The sequence below is a fragment of the Ornithodoros turicata genome, chromosome 3, assembly GCF_037126465.1.
Source record: "Ornithodoros turicata isolate Travis chromosome 3, ASM3712646v1, whole genome shotgun sequence".
In the NCBI taxonomy this organism is placed as follows: Eukaryota; Metazoa; Arthropoda; class Arachnida; order Ixodida; family Argasidae; genus Ornithodoros; species Ornithodoros turicata.
The window spans coordinates 49,231,663-49,256,910 of record NC_088203.1 but is presented as its reverse complement, the minus strand read 5'-3'; the positions used below and the strand labels follow the sequence as shown (position 1 = coordinate 49,256,910).

At 43.0% G+C, this 25,248-nt stretch overlaps 1 protein-coding gene and 1 long non-coding RNA gene across 4 annotated transcripts in view; one reads left to right on the top strand and one right to left on the bottom strand.

Moving 5' to 3' along the window:
- The window catches only part of LOC135387031 (phospholipid-transporting ATPase ABCA1-like), a 476,077-nt gene that overhangs the window by 347,578 nt on the left and 103,251 nt on the right, over nt 1–25,248 (top strand). For all 3 annotated transcript variants that reach the window (XM_064616460.1, XM_064616459.1, XM_064616458.1), the window contains one exon: nt 11,819–12,079. In XM_064616460.1, the coding sequence (XP_064472530.1) occupies nt 11,819–12,079 (261 nt within the window). The remainder of the gene's footprint in view (nt 1–11,818; nt 12,080–25,248) is intronic.
- Nucleotides 4,198–5,499, bottom strand: LOC135387030 (uncharacterized). Its single transcript, XR_010420797.1, has 3 exons — nt 5,425–5,499; nt 5,214–5,348; nt 4,198–4,352 (listed from the first exon to the last, which is right to left on the bottom strand). It is a non-coding gene; the product is annotated as an uncharacterized LOC135387030 (long non-coding RNA).

Genomic DNA, 25,248 nt, shown 5'->3' with positions numbered 1-25,248 from the left:
TCTGTGCTACTATTTAATAATCTCACCAAGTTATTCACTTTCTGGAACCCATATGGCGTCCTAATTTGTGAAAATTTATACGTAGAGGGATTTCGATAATTGTAAGAGCGATAGGCGGGTTTTATGTTCGCAATGTCTAAGAATTCCCTCAAGTTCGCCCTAACCGCCCTCCTGTAAGTCAAAGCAAGTTTGTAATTATACATATTGTGAATTTGAGGTACCTTATATTTCTCGAAAAGTACACGAGTGGTGTGATTGTATGATAGATTTTCTAATATGCGTAAGAGCTTTTTTTGAACCGTTAATATTTGAGAGAGCGAATTTGCTGAAGATGTGCCCCATACTATAAGACAGTAGTTTATATGTGAATCAATGTGTGCATAATATATCATACGTAACACCTCCTTAGGTAAAACACCTTTGCATCTGTACATTAGACCAAGCACTGGGGCTAACTTTGACCGAACGTGTTGGATATGCGTGTTCCAGTGCAAAGTGGCAGTGAAATATACACCCAAGATTTTCACTGTATCGACAAGAGGAATTTGTTCGTCATCTAAATGAATCTCACGCGTGACAGCTACAACTCGAAAAAAGACAGTTTTCGTTTTGTTAGGATTTTGTTTCAAACAATTTGTCTTGGACCAACTCGAAATTTTGAGCAACAGCGAGTTCGCGTTTTCAACAACTTCATTAGCATCCGCACCACGGAAGAGCAAGCTGGTATCGTCAGCATACATCATAAACTGCGTATCAGAGCATAAATTAACAATGTCATTGGTATATAGTATAAATAATAGAGATCCCAGCATGCTTCCCTGTGGTACGCCACAGCGGACAGGTTGCCATGATGACAGAGCGATGCCACACTCTCACAAAGAAACTGTATAGTATGGGACAAAAATCGTCAAATTTTTGACCCATATTATAAGGGTCAACACCTTACGCATAAAAGTATGACGGATAGTAAGCGTAAAAAATCGTCAATTTTTTTACCCCTATTTTAAGCGGTGTTCCATGCCGGTTATTCTATCGGTTGTTTGGCTACCCTTGTGATTCTGCTTACTGCACCTAAAAATACCACATAGTATGCGTCAAACCTGAGCACCGTAGACGTCACGTGGCCTCACGATCCTTGTACAGGCAACGGCTGCAATTCTGAAATGACCCGCAATGCGTTTTCCGGCCGCTGTTCTGGAAAAGTGTATGTGGTTCCCGATTGCCAAAAGCACCAGAAAGAATTTTCCAGAGCAGTAGACGGAAAGTCGGATTGCCTGTCAATTTTGCATTGCAGCTATTGCCTGCCCAAGGAACGCTGACATCACGCGGCGCCTAAGGTTCCCAGATATGATGCGTAGTGTGAGGCATTCTGGGGTTGCAATTCTCTGTGCAAAGACGGCATACCATGCGAAATTGTTTCATAGGAAAAAAAGAACAGCTGCTACAACAGGATCTCGATGATACGAATCTCACAGGGCATGAAGAAACAGTTGGTATCATCGCAGACTCGTCAGCAGTACCACATAGGTGCACGAAGCATGTATACGGACGGAAGCCCGTTCACTCTTATATGCTATCGCTTAAAAGATATCCATGGTATAGGCATAGCTTGTTGCTCATCCAAAAGACTTGGCAATTGACAGTGCGCCACAATAGCTAGGCCCACTGCACTGCAAAATCGTATGACACAGATAAACACATCCATCACGTGAATAACAGATATAAAAGGCACGTTCTTGCGCAAGGCAAGCAATATACAAGAGTTCTCGCGACAGTCCAAAGAAAAATAAGAAGCACGAGTGCATCACTTGAACCGGGTTCATCGTCTCACTATAGCCCGCGTACGCCGCTATCTTATTTAAATCAGAACAGCGTTAGTAGCACGCATATAAACCGTAGTGCAAGAAAAATTCGCCAAATAATTCCACTTTATTGCAGGAAGGAGCCCAGAATAATATATACATGAATGTGTTTATAGAATATTGCACCTATGGCATGAAAATGGTGTGTCTTAAGGTGCACGTGACCAAACATAAAAAAAAATGGGAACAGCATACTAGCCATAAACCAACAGATTACAACACCTGCAATATTTAGGAGAATTATGAAATGACATTTGTGCATCTTCACAACACTTCAACACAACAAAATATAAATTGTAGACTAGCTATATGAGCTAGTAATTGGATTACATTACATTTAATGAGCGTTATATCACAGGATGAGGCACTGAGCTACACAGAATATGAGACATATACAAAAAGAAATCCATAGCAGACAGGTCATAAACTAATAATATATAGGGTGATTCCACACCGCATCAGGCAGGGTGGTCCGATCGACCTCTTCAATTTTTTTTTGTTTCAAACACATATTAAAGCCTTGACCCTAGGAGGCAAATGGGTGCTGAAAGTAGTTGAAAATAATTGGTGGGTATTTTTAATGAATTATCATTCAGATGTGAGCTTCCTACGCAGCTTGACGCCACGCATCTTCAACACTACTCACATACTCAGGTTATCACTCTTCTTTTTCTTTTTTTCTTTTTTTTACGTATTGTCTGGGGTGGGTAGTATTGAATCCTAAGTTGTGAAGATCCTAAGATTTGCCTTCGAGGAGATAAAAAATCGAACATTTGCCTCATTTGTAAAATATGGTACGTATTGGGAACCTCACAACTCGTCCCCCAGTTGTGATACCCGAAAGTAATCTACATCATTTTGTTCGTCTCGAAATGCCCTTTCTTCGCATAGCGAGTACGTCGTATTGTGAGTTGGGGCAACGCCCCCAATAGGCTTTTTGTGAGGGATATCTACGGAAAATGCGTAAATTCGACACCGCGCATCCCATATATTCCTACTCGTAACATCGTTCATTTTGCTGGCAAGCGTTCATCATGACTATTCTTAGTTGCCGTACCCCATTGCCTGAATGGCAATAGTTTAGGTGAGACATGAACAGTGAACGGCAATAGTAGTAGCTTATTCGAAAAGGGAGCACGAGTCTATGCCTAGCGATCATGCCTAATATTTTGCACAGTTTATTCTGAACGTATTCAATGCGAACGTAGCGCGTCTCTCGTGTTTGTCCTCGTTCCTGTTTGGATGCATCGAAGGATCACGTTTCAACCTGCCCATCCAGTCACGAACGTATTCAATGTGTTCATCCCATAGCAACTGTTCGTTAAAGATGACACTCAAACATTTGATGCATTTTACAACATCAACAGGACTATTAAGATATACTATCTCTTTATTTAGACTAACACTCCTGTTTTTGGTCGATATATGATTGCTTCAGTTTTACTACTATTAATGCGTGAAGAGTTTAAATTAATCCATTTTTCCAAGTTGCAAAACATCTCGTTAGCAGTAGTGGCTATTACATCAATATCAGAGCCACTGGAAAACACGCTTGCATTGTCCGCATACGAAATAAATTCACAATCGTCATCAATGTTAATTATGTCATTTAGATATCGGGTATCAGATCCGGGTATCTCAACTGGGAACCGAGTTGTGAGGTTCCCAAAACGTACCATATTTTACAAATAAGGCAAATTTGCGATTTTTTATCTCCTCAAAGGCAAACCTTAGGATCTCCACAACTTACAATGCAATGCTACCCACCCCAGACAATATGTAAAAAAAAAAGTGTTAAATAGTTATGAAGGTACGTGGCGTCAAACTGCGTAGGAAACGCAATGGTCGAAATGTCCACATCAGAATGATAATTCATTAAAATACAACCACCGATTATTTTCAGCTACTTTCAGCGCCAATATGCCTCCTAAAGACGAGGTTTTAATATATGCTTGAAAAAAAAAAAAATCACCACCGTGCATGATCCGGCGTGAAATCACCGTATAATAACTGAAGTATACAGGGTGTTCAAAATTAAGCTTTCACTAGCACTTTATAAATCGGCGAACAAAAGAAAACTGGCTGCTATTTTCATGTTCCTTGAGTAAGAAACAGGTGCTACATAATTAGCAGCAGCTGTTTCTTACACAAGTAGCGTAAAGTTATCATCCGGTTTCCTGTCATCGCTGTGTTTGCGTAGCGCTCGTGGAAGCTTAATTTTGAACACCCTGTAGTACAGTGTATTGCAGACGTTGCATTTATCGAACAATGCATCATTACTCATGAAGCAGTCACAACTTACAAGTCATCTTTAGAGGTGAGTACTGGTTGTAAATGCATGAGGGAGTAGAGTCTTGTGTATTTCTTCCCAGAATGTGTCGCGCAGTAGAAATTTTAGGAGCACCACCTAATGCAGCTGAGGGTGCATGCGTGGTATTACGCAGTCCAGCATGGCTACGGAGAGCATGTCATGTCCTGTTCCTTGGGATGCTGGACATAGAAGTTTATTGTCATGAGCGCAAAATAATGTGCTTCCTGATATGGTCAAATGGCTACGCATGTCCGTTCAACATTAGATTCCAAAGATATGGTATTGCATTTCAATGAGAAAGCTAATCTCGAAAATGTGCTAGCGTCATAATACGTGATGCAGATAAGGTCTTCTTCGCCAGACCTGGGTCATCTCCAGAGACCTCCCACATGAAATGGTCACAGGCTGGCAAACATAGCATTCTGAAATCTTTATCATCCTTTAAGTAGCATTCAACTGAATTTTGTTAGACCCGTAAATTATTTTATCATGTTGATGTGATCTGTGGTACTGTCAAATGGGTGTACGCGTCTGTGCAGTAGTACATATCGCGGAACTGATACTGTTTCTAGCGTTTAAGTAGGAAAGCTAATCTCATAAATATGGTAACGCCGAAATAAATCATGCCGATGAGGTGCTCTTTGCCAGACCTGAGTCCATCCCCGCAGAGGCCGCTTACATGAAATAGTCATAAACGTAACATGGACTTCAAAAACCACTTACTATAACTGGAAACACTCTACTCCTTTAAGATAACAGTTAACTGAATAATGTTAGACGCGTAACTCATTTCAGCTGTCTAAGAAGTGGCGTTCCACACGTGTTTTGCAGCACCACCACAACCACCACCTGTACCACATTATCGAAAATCGTGACCATCAGAAAATCGATTTCCTTCATGTCAACACATCATGCTGCGGTGTAATCAGCAATAATCATCCGAACTCCTATTACAAGAACGGATTGAGGAATCATTAACAAAGATGCTTCAACGGGGAGAAACTCACATCCGAGAAAAATGAGAACAAAAAGAGTCTCACCTGGTGGACAATGGGCGTACGCATACGAATTTGTAGCGCGGAGACAGCAAGGAGAATCACAACTGTTCAAGCAGCGTCGTCCGCGTGCCTTGCCCACATATCATGCGACGTTGTCTCGTTCTATGCCATCTCTTCCTGTGATAAGTTTGACACAAATGAAATATTGAATTAAAAAAACTACAGACACCCAGCGCAAAATGTGACAACTTACATTTGCTAGACCGTGCATGATGTGAGACCGTGAGACGCCAGAAGCCAGAGTGACCGTTAACGAAGAGAAAGAAAATACTCTTTGCACACGGAACCATGCACGTGTCCTCAGAAGGCAGGGCCCGTATAACAATTGAAAAACAATAAGCGTCAATATAGGCGTAAATGGATAATATGAGACGCCAGAGTGACTGTTAACCAAGCGAAAGGAAAGACGCTTTCCACACGGAACCATGCACGTGTTCTCAGAAGGCAGGGCCCGTATAACAATTGAAAAACAATATGCGTCAGTATAGGCGTAAAGAGCTAATACTCCATCGCAGAGCTTCGGTTTATCCGTCAAGACGAAATCGTATGCGTCAGGATATAAGAGTAAATCATGTCATCCGTCCCATTTACGCATAAAACTCCGCCCTTTACGCTTACAGCGAGCGCGTTTCCGGGTGCTATGGGAATAAAACAGAGCTTGACGGATACGGCGTCTGCGATTTTGTCGAACTTTACGCTTAGTAAGGGTAAGATTGGACGTAAGCGTAAATTTATCCGTTTCGTTTCTGAGAGTGCACGCACTCCATAACGACTAATCTTTTGCATCAAAATCCTATGGTCGATCGAGTCAAATGCCTTCGAGTAGTCCAAAAAGATGCCTAACGTGAGTAACTTATCCTCAAATCCCTCCGGTATAGTTTCTTTTATTTTTAAAAGAGCACGCTCGGTAGATTTTGATCTGCGGAAGCAATATTGAGCTGATGTTAATATATAATTATGGTAAAAAAAACTGATCATACGTGTATAGATGACTTTTTCAAATATTTTTGCAAACACTGGCAGTATGGAGATCGGTCGATAGTTAGTCATCGTCTGTGGGTCGCCACCTTTGTAAATAAGACAAACCTTTGCAATCTTCATTTTAGCTGGGAAAACTCCAAGGGAGATACACTGGCTAAAGGGATGTGCCAACAGGGACGGTATGTTATACTGGACATTTTTTATAGGAGCAATTTGCATATCAAAAGGATCCAGGCTTTTGCTGTTTTTCATAGAAACTATGGCTGAAACAATCTCGTTTTCGTCAACAGGGAAAAAGAAAAGTGATTGGGGTGCACTGGTAAGTGACGAAAGCTGTAGCCAGTGTTGGATCTTGACACATTTCAAATTGATTAAGAAAGTGCGAATCAAAGCAATCAGCCATGTCACACCCAGTTAATGTGGAGCCTTCATGTGTCACACTATCAATGCCACTGGACCGCGGGTTTTTGCCCAGGAGTACGTTAACATTTTTCCGCAAGTTGTTTTGGGAAATTGAGGAAAATAGACTGGTGTAGTAACTCTCTTTCTCCCGTCTAATTGCAGAGGTTGCATAATTACTAAGCTTCTTGTACTCAAGTAAGCGTTCCTGGTTTCTGTATTTTAAGAGCACCTTTTACATTTTATCTCGTCGTCTAACAATTTTCATGATTCCGGGGGTAATCCAGGGCTTTCTATATTTTTTATGTCGTGTCTTAATAGCCACCGGAAAACATTCTTGATAAATTTCCAGGAACTTGTTGAAAAAAGCGCTGTATGCCTCCTCTGGCTGACACATACGTGCAACAAAGCTCCAGTCACAATTCATTATTCTGGCACGAAAAAGATCAAGACTATCATCACCTAACGACTCCCTATATTGCTCCCTAAGCTTTGGTACACTCACATTATGTGATAGAAATATTGGAAGGTGATCACTTATAGGCGCATTAATGACCCCAGCCATCATAATAGAAGTGTCACCATTTGTAATAAAAAGATCTAGAAATGTGGAGGTAGTTGTGGTTACTCGCATATGGAGAGAAATTGTGTTAACGAAGCTATGTGTACTAAAGAGGATGAAAATCATCACAAAGCGCGGAGTCTTTAAACAGGTCAATGTTAATATCGCCATCCAAATAACACCCAAACAGCACAATGTACCGAAAGTTGAGTGCAATAGGGGTGGACGGGTAGGTGGAAGGCCCTGAACAGACTTGTGAAACAAAAGAACATTGATAAGACACATACCGTCCACCCCTATTGCACTCGACTTTCAGTGCATTGTGCTGCTTGGGCAGGTACAACGCTGTTCTACAACAAACGAAAGAAGACGTTCTAAAAGTGAAAGGAAATTCACAGGATCACCCGATGGCGGGCGATGGCATACAATAAAAATTCAGTTTCTTGAGTGTATCGTCAAAACTTCAAAATTAGGAAATGTTACAGAAAATTCTTCTATAACTTGGCAAACAAATTCCTTTTTTGCCAAAATACAAACGCCACCTCCCCTTTTTTGAGTGCGGTTCATAAAGAACGTATCATACCCTTCTAAATAATTCTTCCCGACTTTTACACCACGTTTCAGTAAACATAATAATACTAAATGTGGAACCGAAGCTTCCAAACAGCACCTCGAGCTCTGAGACCTTATTATTAAGCGATTGAAGGTTTCCGTGAAGCAAGTATTAGATAAACATGGGGCGACACTATCTACATCAAGCGACAAGTTTTGTATCATTTTACAGTGATAACCCAAATCTTACGAACACAGATTTCACTTTATCTTATCGATGACACGAGACAATTCTTATCGGAGCAGTATCACTGTTTTTACGTACATAGATCGTGCCATATTTGTGCCACACAAACTGATATTGCAGATCCCTAGCACGCTGTTTCACATCTACAAAAAGCTTTCGGTTAGTTGCGGTTAGGTTCTCGATGGTGGTGCGACCCAAGGTGGTGGTGGTGGTTAAATTCACTTGTCGTACACTGATCTTCGAGTTATTGACGAGTTGTAGTTTGAGCCGGCGGAAAACAGGTTGGTTGACACAGGTGATGGTGGCTCATGTGTCGAGAACAGCGTCAACCGGGATGCCCGTTGGTCAGCGCACGGAAGTGAATTAGTGATGCCTTGGGTCGCTTTCCTCGTTTCCCGAATCCACTTCGGTGCTTGAAACTTCTGCCTTGTTGGGACACTCGCTGTGCCAATGCATTTGTCCATGGACACCCCTTGCAGCACAAATGCGGCACTCGCTTGTTGGCATTGCCCAGGGTTGCTTTGCCAGTCTCGCCCCATCACTTTCACGTCTTGGCCTCTCTTGGGCACGAGACGTTAATCCGACTCTCCGTTGAGATGCCTCGATGCGTTGGGCAATTGCCTAATTTATATTTCATTGCCATATATCATAATACTCTTTGATGCTCTGATCTTCAGTTTCATGTGAATAAACTCACGGAAAGGGTCTGTCACCGCAGCTCCGAAACGATGCGTCATGTATTTTTCGATTACCTTCCATGTTTCATCAGTGTCGAAGATGTCAGACAAGTAACAATTGAAAGCTTCCCCTTCAAGGTGTTCGTGAAAGTAGCTCATCCTGTCTTGTTGTGACCACTCGAGCACTGTTGTCTTGTGAAATTGGCACCGACTGGGACCGGTGACACAGAGGACTTGGCGATGTTGAGATGCGTCTTTCCCGGCATTGCGACACTGATTGAAGGTATATCCTGTCGACTCGTGTAACTCTCGCGTGGCGGTGGCTTGTTGTGGTAGGGGTGAGATGATGAGTGATTGGGTGATATAGGTTTATTTACATTACTATTTACAATGGATACAAGCTATAACGGAAATGAACTGGCTGAGACGATAGTTGAGTCCGGACTGCTTGGGACAGTCGAAGCGTCGCTCCCAAATTGTTCTTGGAAGGAGTCCTCTCCCCATTTCTTGGAACTGAGAGGTCGCCCTTCGTGGGGACACAGCTGTGGGGTGGAGATGATGAGGTTTTGGGGGTGGCCATGTTACATATATATAGGGTGCCCGGCGAGAAAGTGTCACCCTTATCCTTCACCCTCTCTCACTGGGAGTGAAGCAAACACGCGTCTCGGAAGATGCACAGTGAACAAAATAAAGAAAAAATGGTGTTCGTTCACGGATTCATATATATATATATATATATATATATATATATCTTTATATATAGAGGGTGTCCACGCTAAGTGTGAACAGATTTTTTTAAAAATATGGCAATCACTTTTTCCGAGATGAAATCAATTGTAATATAGCATATGCTGAAGGGCACTCCCTAGGGGGCATTAACAGACTCCTAAGGCAATGTCTTAATTAACTTTCACTAATTAACTTTTTAATTATAAAAGCTACGAAGTTGCTCCAATGAGAACATCTGATCTCTTCGGTCACCAGATACCAAAGCCGTTTTGAGAACAAAAATCCGTTCGATAGATCGTCCGCAAAAAATTCGTGAAGGCACGCCATTTTTTTCTTTATTTTGTTCATTGCGCTTCTTAGAAGATGCGTCTTTCCTTCATCCCCAATGTGAGAGCGAGAAAGAGCACACTATCGCCTCTCGCGTCCTGGAAAAAGATTAAAAGGAAACAGAACATTCAACCCAAGATAAGGCCAGTTCCGACAGAGTCACCCGATACATTTGTTTTGGTTTTGTTTCCACAAGTTAAACCTCATCTTCGACGCATAAGGCAGCACTGTGCTCCTTCCCCCTGTCACGTTGAGGATGAAGGAAATACGCGTCTGCGAAGATGCGCAATGAACAAAATAAAGAAAAAAAATGGCGTTCCTTCACTAATTTTTTGCGGGCTATCTATGGAACGGATTTTTGTTCTGAAAACGGCCATGATATCACGTGACCGAAAGGACCAGATGTTCTCATTGGGACAACTTTGTAGCTTTTATAATTAAAAAGTTAATTAATGAAAGTTAATTAAGACATTGCCTTTGGACTTTGCTAATGCCCTCCTAGGGAGTGCCCTTCAGCATATGCTATATTGCAATTGATTTCATCTTGGAAAAAGTGTTATATATATTTTTTAAATATCTGTATACACTTAGCTGGGACACCCTGTATATATATATATATATATATATATATATATGTGGATAACTAGGTACAGATGAACGCGCAAGCGAAATAAAACAGACGACAAGTAATGAAGAGACTTGGCAAGCCGTATAAGGATTAAAAACAATTGCTACCTTTATTGCATTAATAATTAAGAGGGAGTTACTAGAAATGGATTTACAGTTAGGGGTCGACGTTTCGGGAGTCACCGCTGGGCCTTCAACAGGACTAAACTTGGAAATTGGTGACAAGGGCTTATATACAAGGGAAAGCGGGGAAATGAGAGGGGAACAGTACACGTGGAGCGGCGTTGGTTATGTTGCAGAAGCATTGTTGCTGGTCGTCCATTGAGCACTTGCAGGGGCGCTAACTCTCTTCCAGGAGAGTTCTCCTTGGTTGTCTGATAAACCTGAAATGATAAAAAGAGGAGACGGCCGAAAGGACGAAAGAGGTTCGGGGGACTTGGTCTATGATTAAGGGCAGCGGACCGTAGACAATACGGCGAGGTCTTCGTTTATCGTGGACTGGAATTTGTGGATTTGGAATGATTCGTGCTGTTGTCTGCTACGGCTTCAGGGAAACCAGATTGTAAGATGTACACGCGGATCTCCTCGAATGAGTGGCCGGTTTGATTCCAATGACGCGACACAGGCAGATTTGTTTTGTTTTTGTAATATCCGATCTGTGATTATTAAAACGAATTCGGAATGATGTTGTAGTTTGGCCAACATATTGTGCTTTGTATGCGTTGCATCCCATTAGATATATTACGTTGGACGAGTTGCAGTCGGAAGCACTTTTGATTTTTACTTGGAAGTTGCTGTTTGTGCTTCGTATCCTGTCTGAAGACTGCATTACAGTACAAATTTGGTATCTTCGTCCGTTGCATGGGTGGCAGCCTTCGGTTGTAAGAAGTGGCGTACTGACGTTTACGCTGACTAAGTGGTCTTGTAGATTCCTTGCACGATGATATGCTATGCGAGGAGGTTCTGGGAATATTTCTCAAAGGCGCTCCGACTGTGTTAAATTTGAGTGATGACGTTTCAGTATGTTTTTAAGGTTAGGGATCGCGCCATTGAAGGTGACTGTAAGATTATCCCGCTTGGGGTGTTCGGGCCGTGTTGGGTTTTTTAGAAGTTCACTGCGATTAGTACGGCGGGCTCTAGATATCGCGTCCTTCACAAGATCCTGGGGGAAGTTTTTGCTGACCAGCGTGTTTTGAAGATCGTTAAGGTTTGCGTCCAGCTCGTCATCTTGGGAACAAATGCGCCGCAGTTCAAAATTCTTCCAACATGTCAATTATGACGCCTTACGGCGGGTCTTCCTGCTAAGGAGGCTCCCGTAACAATCTGGGGCGTAGGGAGTCGTTGGGTCGCCAACGCTGCTGGCATACCTCTGGCGGTACGGGCGGCGTCGACCCTGGATGGGACGCTATGCTTGGATATGTTATGCAGTTAGAGGAAATATGTATGAGAGTATTTTTTCGTCTCACTTCAATCCTTTGACTTGCAGGTACTGGGACGATTGTCGTTGCTGCATATATCTGGGGGATAACTGCAGACGGTGGACTAATGCCGTACATCGTGCACACAGTGTTGACTGGTCTGCCGACATGCATTGCACCGTACAGCATGCTTAAACTCCTGCATCTCGACGGCATAAATAGAAACTGTCTGAAGTATGCTGGAGATCCTGCTGGAGATCCTTGGGTAGGCCTAGAGCTATACTGTGCTGCCGACCAGTATATAACCGGCCTCACACATTGCTGCCAACGTACGTACTGAGTTATTAAATTCAAGCTCAAAACATAACGTAGCTTTACCTAAGCGTTCTGAGGTCGTGCTCCGTTTTGCGGGTGAGCGAAGTAAAGAAAGTGAAATTTCCGGCATGTACTTCAGGTAAAGAAAGCGAGCAAGCGAGGACCAGCAGGGGGCGTGCGAGAGAACCTGAGCGCAGTGCCGTGTATGCTAAAGGGAGTCTGACCATTAATGGGACCTGCCTGTACCTGGAGCTCCACCCTCATATTGAGCTCTCTGCCCAATCACGAGCCAAAATACAGTTCGCTATTAATCCCAGTCTATCTATATATTACCTGCATTCACTGGGTGCCGACATTTTCGGGAAACTGGATTGGATTAGATTGAACAGGATATTCCCTGATGACCTACCAACATAACGGATTTTGCGTCCACTTTTAAAAGCGTCATCTGGAAGGAGAGGGCTATGTCGGGAAGACGCAGAAGGGCTGAACTAGCAGAAGCGCTTGCCAGTAAAACCGATTAGCAGGCACAACCGCCTGTTGGAGCGTTTTGCTTACTATTTGTCTGTGATCGCTGTCTCTACTGGGAATAACAAGGACGACGAAACATATTATATTATTGACAGGTAAACATCAACGCTGGAGCGTAATTTAAAGGTGATTTGTAAGATAATTGCAACATAATGTACACGTACGGAAAAACATTTGTGGAAAAAAATGTCACGAAAGTAGTAATCATTCAACCCAAGTTTTACAGAGAAAATCCACGGCAAGTGTTGCTATTTATTTTAAATTATTTTAAAATTACTTTAAATTTTGCAAAATGTAACTCAATGCAATACTTGACGTGGATTTTCTATGTAAAACTCCGGTTGTAGAAAAAAAAAACTAGATAGACAGGAAGCAGACAGTGGGAAATAATTTATTTGAAAATCAACGACGCTATCTTGAAGAAATCACGCCGTTGCGGGCGACTGGGGCACGACGGTTGCAGAGGCAGGTGGCTACCTAGTTGCAAAGCATCACACCAGAAGGTGCCAGCATCGTACCTCTATGCGAGAAAGACAGAGAACAACAAAGTACTTACGGCACGTAAAAATGGCAGCATGCTCAACAAGTCTAGGCATACGAGAGAAAAGGCATAACCGCTGCGTCACGCACAACACAACGCGACTAACACAAGGTGGGAATCACTAGCCACACCACGGTAAACGTGTGTCAACAGGCTTGGTACGGGACACTGCTAAACAAGTCTAAACATGCGCACGGCGAGAAAAGGCTTAACACGAGCACGGTAAAACAACGCGCAAACATCGGTAAATCCCTCGGGGACTGTGGACTGTAAATCGGGGACTGCGGAGCAACCAAGCGCGCGTCTGACTGGGAACTGACTGGGAAGCTGCGCCGCGGCAGCTACGCATGCGCACGCGCTCTTAGCGCCCTCTGTGGTGACCACCTGCGAGAGCCTAAGGGAGAAGAGCATTCCTGGGCCCTCTTCTTGCGTTGCTCATTGGTCGTGACGTCATCCGTCCTCTGGACAAGGTCCACCTGAAACAATAGTGTCGCGGTATTACGTCATCATGCAGCTGCGTACCTCTAGGACCCGTACGCTCTAGACAGGGGACTTGTTATTTATTGAATCACTATCCCAAGATTAGTTTCTTTATTCTACTATAACGATTGCATAGGGAACTATTGCAGAAAAACATTATACATGAGAGGTGATTGTAGGAATTCTAAGGTCTTACTAAATTAGACTTTCAAAAGAACAAAATATCGTAACATGTAACTCCGTCAATGGCTAATAAGAGGACTAGGCACCCAACAAACACAGAGTACGGGTAACAAGGAGCGCAGAACGATGCGTCTACTCCATCCGACAGCCAGGCACGGAACTGAATCTTAATGCTTTTTCTCCTCTATAAAGTCATGCATCTGTCCCTCTTGCGGTTGATTTCTGAACTAATTTAATCGCAAAATTATTAAGAATAGCACTATTCCCATTCAGGGCAGCACTATCGACATCGTCAAGACAAGGATGCTCCTTGTCGAAAAAGAAAAAAATACACAGCGTCAACAAAGGAAAGCATGCATATCGGGGCATGTCAGGACACGTCAGGACAAATCGCACGACTGCCGGGCAACAGAGGAAAGCAAACACAGAAAAACACGTGAACAGAGTGAAAAGACACTCACCATCATCGGACACATGCACTACATTCCGTCATAGTAAATCCGTTCGACACAAAATCCACCACAATCGTCACACAGCATTCACCAGTGACGAACCCCACATCCGCACCCCATCAGAGGCACACGGAACCCCACCGAGGCTACGCCCTTCCACTAACGGCCTACGCAATCGCTAGGAACAGAATTAATACGTCCACACCCGTCAGTGTCTAACAGAGAAGTGAATCCTTGCGCCCCCTGCAGGCCGTGCTAATTGGTCGTGACGTCAACCTAATGTCTCAGGGCTACACTGTTTTTTTCCGCTATGCTGCTCTGGACAAGGTCCACCTGAAACAATAGTGTTGCGGTATTACGTCATCATGCAGCAGCGTGGCTCAAGGATGCGTACGCTCTAGACTGGGGACCTGTTATTTATTGAATCACTATCCCAAGATTATTTCCTTTATTCTACTATAATGATTGCATAGGGAACTATTGCAGAAAAACACTATACATGAGAGGTGATTGTAGGAATTAAGCATTTCATTACCAAAGTCTTACTAAATTAGACTTGCAAAAGAACAAAATATCCTAACAACTTCAATGGCTACATACAACGAGCTAATCGAGACATGCCCATCCCTTCGGAGAGCCAGGCAGCTAACTGAATAATGTCGCTTTGTTCCTCGACTGGATAAAGCATGCAGGAAGGAAACACAGGAGCGGCCGTTTCGAACAGATTTCCGTGGGACCCATCTGGCGGTCGCCCCTGTCAAAACCGCCATTACTTCCTGTCCACCACGTGATCCTCTCTAAAGTTTCGGTTTAGCAACGCTTTGTTGCTCGCGCTGCTTTCCGTGCTTTTCCAAAGTCATTTACTCTTAAAATGTGAGCACCATTGCGGAAACAACATTTTGTTAACGTGTTCTTACCGCGGTTGCGGCTGTCGTTCAACAGAAAGCAGCTCTCTCACGGGAGTAACGTTTCATTCGTAAGTACGTACTTGATCGGTTTGTTTCGTATCCCTGCCTGTGAGAGAGTCACCTTGAATCGTTCGTTTGCAAGTTAGCGCTGTGCTACAGCTGCAGATTCACCTGATATCCTTCATTGTTGTATAAGTTTGATTACTAGCATGCTTTACCGCTTCAGCAACAAACACAAAACGTGGCCACGTCGTCACACAAACGTCACTGCCACGAATGATGTTTCTGGTACTGCTTGCTTGTCCTGCAGACCGTGACCGGTCTTGTAGTCGAAGGGTAAACCAAGAGTAAACCTCCGAACACACACAAATAAAGCTGGACGCGCGGCGCTCATCACGTACAAGGCAGATACCTGAGCGTCTGAGCTGCAATCACGACTCCCGTCGTCTGCTTAGAGAACTGGCCTGCGCATGCTCTTGGAGTCAGGTGAGCGGTCACATGGTAGACAGGAGCATCCCAGAGTGCAATGCGAGGCTGGCACGCCCGTCCCCATGGCAAAAACTTGGAAGGGCCGCTCCTGTGTTTCCTTCCTCCATGGGATAAAGCCATGCGCCTGTCCCCCTTGCGGTTACTCTCTGAACTAAATGAATCGCAAAATTATTAAGAATAGCACTACTCCCATTCAAGGCAGCACTATCGACATTGTCAAGAATGTTCCTTGCCAAAAAGAAAAAAAAAACTACATGTAGAAGGAAAACATGACAGAACAGGTCAGGACATGTCAGCGCATGTTTGTCAGAGAACAAGGGGGGAAAAGCAAAGATAAACAAGAAGAAAGAAGAAAAGAAGAAAACCAGCATCAAACTATTTCTAAGCACACGCACTCCTCTTATTCAAAAACAGTGCTCATCATAAATCCGTCCAGGACAATACACACCATATTCTATTGCTACACTTTTTTCCAGTAACGGTCAATGCATTGCTACAGTCTGCGTGACGTCATCACATCCTGTCTGAAGAAGACAGCGGCAAAGACAAACACTCCTATTATTTATTGAATCGCAAGGTTATTTCCTTTGTCCGACTCTTAATGACGTTCACTTTCACAATAAATTTCAACAAAAAAAGCACCGTGCATATTAGCGATTTTCACCCCGAAGGCTCATCATGGTCATTCGAATCACAACACCAGTAAACTACCACTGCTCTTTTAAAATAGGAAGTGAGACCACTCAACATCATCACCAGGTTTATGTAATACATGGCCCTTTCTATGCTCGTATACTCGTTGTCTAGAAAAACTACTACAAGACTATAATTTTAGGAGCCTATTAAAATTCTACTTTCTATGGAAACTATAATTGCAATTATAGTTTCGATTGCAATTATAGTAGCGATCCAAGTAATAAGGCATGCCTTATTACTTGGATCGCTATTAATGAAGCGCTCAAACATTTTCTCTCTTCCCATTTCAGCTTTGTCATGTAGTGAAACAGACTCACATCTAAAATAATTAATTTACACTGAGGGTGCCGTGCTTCAGGAATTCCTATCCTGCGCTCAGATGCGAGCGTTTCTGCACATTCGTTTCTGCAGCTATAACAGCTTACTTCTTCAACATACCGAGCTCCTAACAACACCTAACAAACAAGCAGAGAAACCCACTTCTCACGAATTCAGCTTTACCATGCGACTTTCTTCTGCGCAAAAGCAGTGGATTTGAGGAAAGAGCAGCAAAAATTCCGCGCACTTGTGTTTGGCTTCAAAAACTGAAGCATATGCTAATAAACTAAGAAAAAGACACTCATGTCTGGTATCAGATAATTCTTGCATAATGCTACATGCACAGCCGCATTGTCCCTTCGTAAAGAAAGCACAGGACGAGGGCACACAAATTCCTTTAAGCGAGAAGGGAAAAGGCTTAAGACGGAGCGCTCTGGAATAATAGCAAGCGCACGCAAAGCACGCGCGCGCACACAGCAGCTCAGGAATGCAGGAGGAGAGGTGCTTTATTGGAATTTCTCCTCCACGCTCACATACCACCATTTCTGCACAAATACTTATAACTGCATACAGCTTACTCCATCAACGTATCAATGAAAGTGAATACTGACACTCAACAACATATAACAAAACGCAAACAAATTCAATTCTCATGAACTCTCCTCTGCCGAGCGGCTTTCTCCTGCTCTACCTGGATGCTGACTTTTTCCCCTCACCTAAATTATGAGTAAAAGCAGTGAAAGAAAAAAAGAACCGCGAAAAATTACTCGCATTTGTGCCCCACTATCACAGTAAATCCAATAACACCCTTTTCTACACAAAAATGGTGTTTTAAGTGATATACACGTTTTTTTACTCCAGTGGCCATGATGAAGAGTGTGTGAACAGGCAGTGTTTAAAAAAGAGTTTTTAAAAATGCACACTTTTTAACTCCAGATGCTGGGATCAGAAAAGGTGCTGAAGTGATTTACACCCTTATGCACCCCCTAGTACAGGCGTCGCCACCCTTAACCGTAGCGCGGGAGCGCGTGGCCTGCTTGCATGCCAGCGCCGCCTTGCGTCGGTGCTGGGGTGAAGGCTCTAAGACCATGGTACACGAGCGCCCCCTCTCGATCGGTTGAGATCGAAAAGATCTCGATCGGAAAGATTTGGTAACGTGTTTGTGTGGATGCAAATATGCCAAAGACACACTGATATTTTTGCTCGTCTACTGATTTTCTTATCGCTGAAGTGTCTGCAGATAGCTAACCGAGTAGGTGATCCGTGGCGTGCTTGCCGTGCCCCTGTCGAGTGGGGGCGCTTGTGCACCAGGGCACCAGAGTTTCCACCCCAGCACGCCCCATCATCGACGCAAGGCGGCGCTGGCATGCAAGCAGGCCACGCGCTCCCGCGCTACGGTTAAGGGTGGCGACGCCTGTACACCGCTTTAGCCGAAAGCATGTCAGAAAGGGTGTTTTCAGTACCGAGTTAAGTTAGGGAAGAAATATCATGTCAGTGTCATCCCATGGGACGTTGCAAAGGCACCAGAGGTCGACCTCATGGGGGTGCCCAGCATCATATACTGCCGGGGGTGGGGAGGGTATATGTGTATAGAGGCACATTTGTGGGTCTGTTCATTGGGAGACCAGCTGTATAATATCAGCAACTTCTGGGTGTGCTAGAAAAAGACTATGTGGGGTGTACGCCACTCCCGGGGGGGGGGGGAGGGAGGTAAAGAGATTCGTGTCATCGGCTCGCTAAACAGAGCGGTATTTGAATCTGAGCTTATGGTTAAATGTAGTAGCTTGAATGCCACTTTGTCACTTTTTAGCTAGATATTTAAACTCTAAATACATTTGGCTTTGAGAAGGCGGTTCCACGTATTATTTATACTTCAGCTCAGTATACAATATATTTCCAACTTACACGGCCACATGAGGATGATGCTCATGCGGCAGGTTGGCTTGACATTTTGATTCTGGGCCTCCGAGCCTCGCCCCTCACCTCGTCACGAAGGAGTCATCGCCATTAGCATCATCGGAATGCCGTTGGAACGATTACACAATGTTTCAACTGTCTCAGCGTTCGCTCGTCCATTACATAACGAAGGAGGATATGATTTTGCGCCGTGAGAGGTAAGATGTGTGATAGAGTGTGTGATCAAGCTTCCCTTATTCATGACCATTCATACCATGACTGTTGTGCTGTAGGTTTTTTCTGTTTGTTTCGAGGAGCGGCTGCAGTCTTGCGTGCCGTCAGGTAAGTGTACAAGTATCAGTTCATTGCCGGTGTTGGTTCTGCTAATTTAAATTTCGTTTTTGCAGGCCATGGAAGAACAGAGGAGGATATGATTTTGCATCGTATCGGATAAGCTGTGTGACAGAAGTGTGTGGCCCAGCTTCACTTGTATTCATACCATGACTGTTGTGCTGTAGGTTTTTGTTTGTTTCGAGCGGCCTCTGCAGTCCTGCGTCCCGTCAGGTAAGTGTACAAGTATCAATTCGTTGCCGGTGTTGATTCTGCTAATTTCATAATCGTTTTTGCAGGCCTTACTTTGTTGAACAGTAAGCTGGGTGAACGAACTTCGTTGTTGCTATGACCATTTTACTCAGTTTTACTCACTTGCGTTTGAACATTACTAATTTGCGATTGAACGCCCTATTTCAGACACATTTCTCTCTAGCGCTTCAGAGACGTCGCCGTTTCATCGTGGGTCGCCAGAAGAACTCAGACTGCAGCCGGTCATTGACTGTGAATTGTGCGACGCGGCACTGTGTCGCATGAAGCATATGTGTACGTGTGAAATACTTCACTACTGTGTGCGCGGGATGTTTTGTACGATTGTCTCGACAGTGGATACCACATTCAAGGTATGCATTTTCGGAATAAAATAGTTACATATATTGTTTTCCAGTACTTCATTTCGTGTATTCGAGTGAACATATAGAACGGAGAAGTTCGACTTCGCTCAAGTCACAGGAAGTCCACAAAAAACTCTTCACATCATACGCGGGATGGTGTTAATTTGGCTTCAGTAAATCATGTTGCATGTACAATTTTGCTCAGGGCCACCATGCGGATTGGTGTATTCCAGTTAAAACACCGATACAAATGGGTGCAAAAAAAGTCGTTTTTGCACTATACACCATTTGAAATGGTGTTTATTGCAGAATACATCATTTAGAAAATGTGTTTCTCGTAGAAAACACCATATCAAAAAGGTGTACTCGAACACTCTCATTTGAGAGGTGTAAAAAAAGGAGTGCGCCCTGGAACATATCATTTACACTTAGAGGCCTGTTGATGGGAGCGCACTGCTCTGTTGGGTACCCAAACTTGCAGCCAGCGATGGTGGAATGATTATTTGATTTTATTTTATTTTGAGTCATTATCGGCTCACCTATGTAGTGAAGGCCTATGGACACATGTTAAGTGGTTTGGTTTAAAAATGATGAGAGCTACAGTGTGTAGCGAATGATGTTCATGTTTACCCGTCCTGCTCTATAGTATTCTTGCAAAATATATGGGTGTAAGGAAATAAAAGGAAAACGAAGTGAATTCACTCCTGTATAATGAACGCTGCGCAGAAGCACGGCACCGTTTTCTTCGTGGATGTATAGCGAACATGCATTCCTTTTTTTTTTTTTTTTGGTTCGCGCCGGCCGAGTGACGATATCCTATTACATGCCGAACGAAGGCTTATTGTTTTGCGTTCGCATACATGTGCGTGCCTTCTTTTGACGATGGTAGGATAATTATTGACCTGAGGAATAATATGGATTTATGTGGTTGTGAAATTAGACTGTGTTTGTGAGTGTGAAAATGTGAGTGTTTGTGTGTGTGTGTGTGCGCGCTTTTCTGAACCAGGGACCCCACTTGACAAGTAAGTGATATCTGTGACACGAGTGATACATTTATGTACTATTGCGTGAAATAATGGTTTAAAAAATAAGGGTAGTCGCGTTTGCATTACTATCTGTAGGATAGGACGAGCGTTTTTAATGGAATTGGCTCGCGAACGTGGTGAAGTCTTTGTTTTGGGCAGGGTATTTTATGAGTGCCCGACGCCGGTCCTGTTGTTTGTTTGTTTGTTTGTTAGTATGTATCTGTCACGTTCGTAGCGCTGTTCAAGCCTTGTTTTCTTTGCAAAAATTCAGACTTTATGGCATTAAAGGGGTCGTAAACAGGCCACCAAACATTTCTGAAATGATGATACCCCATGAAACAACGCAGATCATAATACCCAAATATAGATTTCGTTCGGCTCGTGCCAGCTCATTGACCCATATAACTGCTTTCAAAGATGAGTAACCAGCGACCCTCTCTCCACCACGCATGCGTCACATGGCTACATAGCGTTTTGCCGTCCAATCGGGGGGCCGAGCTGCGCACATGACGTTTCATATTACCAGCCAATAAACATACTTCGTTATCAGCTGTGAGTCGGAGCACTCAGTTTGTTTGTGTGAAACGACGTTTTGCTCTCCGTGGTTCCGAAATTCAACGTCATGACATCTTCAACATTTCCGGCTGGCGCAAACGTCAACAGTTGAGCTGCTATCACATGACGCGATTCGAACCCGGGTTCCTCCTAGTCACGACGTGACATGGCCAGCACGCTATCCACTGTACCACTCGAGCTGGTGACGCGATGCCGCGTGGCTCAAACCAAAGTACGGCAGCCCAGTTGTCGGAACCATTCGAAGATGACGAAGATGTCCCATCGCACACCACTGCTCTCGATTGTAAAAGGCTGGATCGCGGATAGGGAGCGCGAGCGTGAAGAAACCGGCCGCCATCTTACTGTACCCACAACAGCCGCCGCAGCGATCATAGCAACTTCTTGCAATTACGGTCGTACCAACCGTACTGGCAAGGTTACAGGGCCTAAATTTATACAGGTGAGTCACTCTTCATCAAGGAATAAATAGGCGTCCATTCTGTATATTTAGTTGACCATTATGAAGTGTTTTTTTGCCCAAAACGAGCACTGGATGCAGGTTGCTTGATCGCTCTTGCGACGTTCAATCGAGCACACTTGCATTTTACCCGGCGGGAAATACAGTTTGAGTGCATAATATGCTTGAAAGAACATGTTACGTTACACAGGTAGTGTTGTCATCAATATATGTGCGAGCACTCTAGCGCTTTTTTGCATGCATTGCTAGCATGGTACACGGTGTTCTCCGCGGAAGCAAGTGCCACATTCATTTCTTTGAATTACCTTCGCGCACAAGTTCGGTATTACGTCATAATGAGACCACGATTGTCACATTTTTTAATGTATTGGTATTGTTTTGTGCCTTGGTTTGATTTGTGACAAATAATCCTACGTAATGGTTGTGTGGCGCGACTTGAATAACGCCTATGTGTCTGAGCTGTATCGTCAGCTTGTTACGATAGTAATAATTTGTAGCGTGTCGTGCTATTTATAGCAGTTTTTAAGGCAAAAGCGGGCTCTCAATACAGGTTTCGTCATGAGGGCTACCCAGTGAATAATCTGTGCAGTGTGATACGGCTGGGTGTACAGGTAAGTATCACGTTCCTCATCCACTAGTTTCTACTTTACAGGAAGGAACAACCTCAGTGCACGCACTGTGGTTAGCCTCTCTCAGTTTTCCATATTTTCTTACATGTTCACATCGGAAACACACCTTGCACTTTAGGCTCCTTCACCCAGCAATACTATTATTAGAGATAATATATTGAGTATATTATATTATATATAATATATATATATATTGAGTATAATAATTAGAGATTATAATTCTTTTTTGAAGAGTTCCCCATATTCTTTTTAGAATAGTTTTTTATCTTTTTAATTTTTAGAAGATACAGGGATTGTAAACCATGTTTTAAACTGATGTTTTAACGTTTGTCCAATGCATTTATTAAACAACATATTCATTTTTAACTGGTTGTACCCAAACCAATGTTCTGGTGTATTATTTCCTTTGTTGTTGATGCACCATAAAAATTGGAATAATCATCATCAATGCAGGTTACTTCACAGCTGCCTCGACATACTCAAGAAATGGGTGCAGAACCTGCGGAATGCTCACAAACTTTGACTAATACAGCACCTCCAGAAAGTAAAGGCATATGTGTCACATGGGATTTTTAAAGGCATTCACAGTATATAATACCTTGTATGAACTGTTGTAGATCTAAGCAGCCTCTACAGTACACTCTCAGAAATTAAAACTTGTCAGGGAACTGTGATAATTGTTTCAGTTAATAGGCATGCACATATACGCTATAAGAAGAAAATTATTTATTGAGAATGCACTTCTCTGGCTACTCATGTTGTTTACATCTAATGTTGGTCACATTCATTTATCACATATTATATTCTTATATATTATTATTATATTATCACATATTCGATCACATTAAATTTAAAATTTTAAATGAGAAAATATCAGGAGGGCAGTTGCTATTGATTGCTCATTCCAACCTAAAATTGAGTGCTACAAATTTAGAGAGCGTACCTGACCATTGTCATTCCTAAAATATATATTGCCATTGTAGCAAGGTCACAAAACAATAAATGTAGTCTTTTGCGACCTCCCTGCACGTTCATTGTATCCTGAAACGCATAAGCGCAACAAATAAATCTTGAACTTGAATAAACTTGATGTTGTATAAACTTGACATAAAATGTTGAATAATATAATGAATGATATAAAATACTGAATAAACTTGAACTCGTATATTCTCTTTACTCATCATCAGTGATCTTCATTACAAAAGCATATCGTGTTAGACTTTTTTGTTTGCGTTTCACAGACTGGGTACACGAGGGCCAAAATGACAAAATCACTACTGTTTCAAGCTCCAAATAGTCCTGTTGCAATTTGAAGAGCATACGTGGAGCTGCATTTTTTGGAACATGCTCCACATACCAAGCATGACAAAGTCAGCACTGGATAGCAGGACCCCGTCCCCAAACAGCTTTGCTCACGCTGCAGTTGTATTCAACAAAAGCATGTGAGTGGTGGAGAAGGACATTCAGTTTGGCACAACCGCGCCTGCAAATAATCAGAATAAATAAAGGAAGAAGCAAACAAACAAACATAGAAGGGCTGTACTTCAAATAGAGATAAGTCCTGTGTCTCAAGGAGGTGTTACCACTTTCTAAGTAACTTAATTGATTAAGCTTACATCACTACCTGATTAACTGTCCTAACGAGTGTGATCTAATTGCGTGAAGTAATTATTTGGGCTGCATCGTTGTGTCCATATTTGCGAGGCAAAGCACCGCTGTCGTTTACTAAAAGACTATTTCTAAGGCGATGCTTGATATAAATCATACTAAACGCATACACGGCTAAAACAACGGCTGTGATTCTACAGAACGATCTCTTTCTGCCATGCGAGTATATCTTTTCCCGGACCGTTCTTTATGCAACCATATTTGTCCAGAACGCAGTACGGGATATTATATACATGGTTGTTGTTGACCTCAAGTCGTTTCTTATTGAAATATTGGCTGGAAAACGTGTTGTAGTACAATCCCCAGCGCTGCACTGCAGTGACGGTCTAGTTTCGGAATGCAAAACATAACGTAATTAAGAATCGAACGGCAGGACACCTGTGAAACACTGTTAGGATACATCAGTATACTGGCACCTTACAAAATTGTGTGATGACAAACAACGACCAATGTTTGCAGCGCAATAAATACTCACAATCTCTGTTGCCTCCCATTGTTTTCTATGGGCACACACAGCACTTTAGGGCCCACCAACATGGCGGCCCGAAGGCACGCCTCTCCCCCACGAGCCCCTCTCCCATGCGCGATCCAGCCTTTATACATAGAGATCAGTGTCGCACATCAACCTAAGATTCTGGAACTGTAGTACCGGATATTCATTTGCGGCCGTGGTGTGCTGCGTGTTACTGCCCAAAAAACGTAGTGCGGGTATGATACCTAAATTAAACGCATTTCTTTTTCAGTTTGAGGCTGTAACTGTTTAGATTTTGAATAGAAGAGGATTCACGTTCATCTAGTCCAATTCCGCATTTGAAAAAAAATCATACGTGGAACACTCGATCGTAATTTGTGAGGAATGGGCTTCGTCAAAATGACGTAAAGTTAGAGCGCGGGGCGGAGCTAAAATGCCAAAGAGTGCAGTGAATATTTCATCCATATGCAAGCGCCTTTTGTTTTTGAGCGTTAGTAATTTCAAGGAGTTTTCACTGCCTAAGTTTCAATAATATAACACAAAGAAATGTGCACCTTTTGTACCTGTTTACGGCCCCTTTAAGCTGTCCGAGTAGAAGTGACTTTCCTTGCTCGCGTAAGATAAATTGTCTGTCATTTTTCTGTGCTTTCTTCACGTGGGGACAATGCAATTGAGTATTTAGCATTATGCCATAATTATCTGATAGCAGAAATTGCTGTCTTTGTCACAGTTTATTAGCGTGTGCCTCGTTATTTTATTTTTTGCTCTCCTAGCTATGCGAGCAAAAGTGCGTGTAATTTTTCGCTGCTCTTTTCTTATTTTCTCTACTTTTACGCAGAAGAAAGCTTCCTCCTAAAAACTGAATAGTATTCTATCAGTGGAAGTGGGGTTGTTTGTTTGATTTTGTTGGGTGTTCGA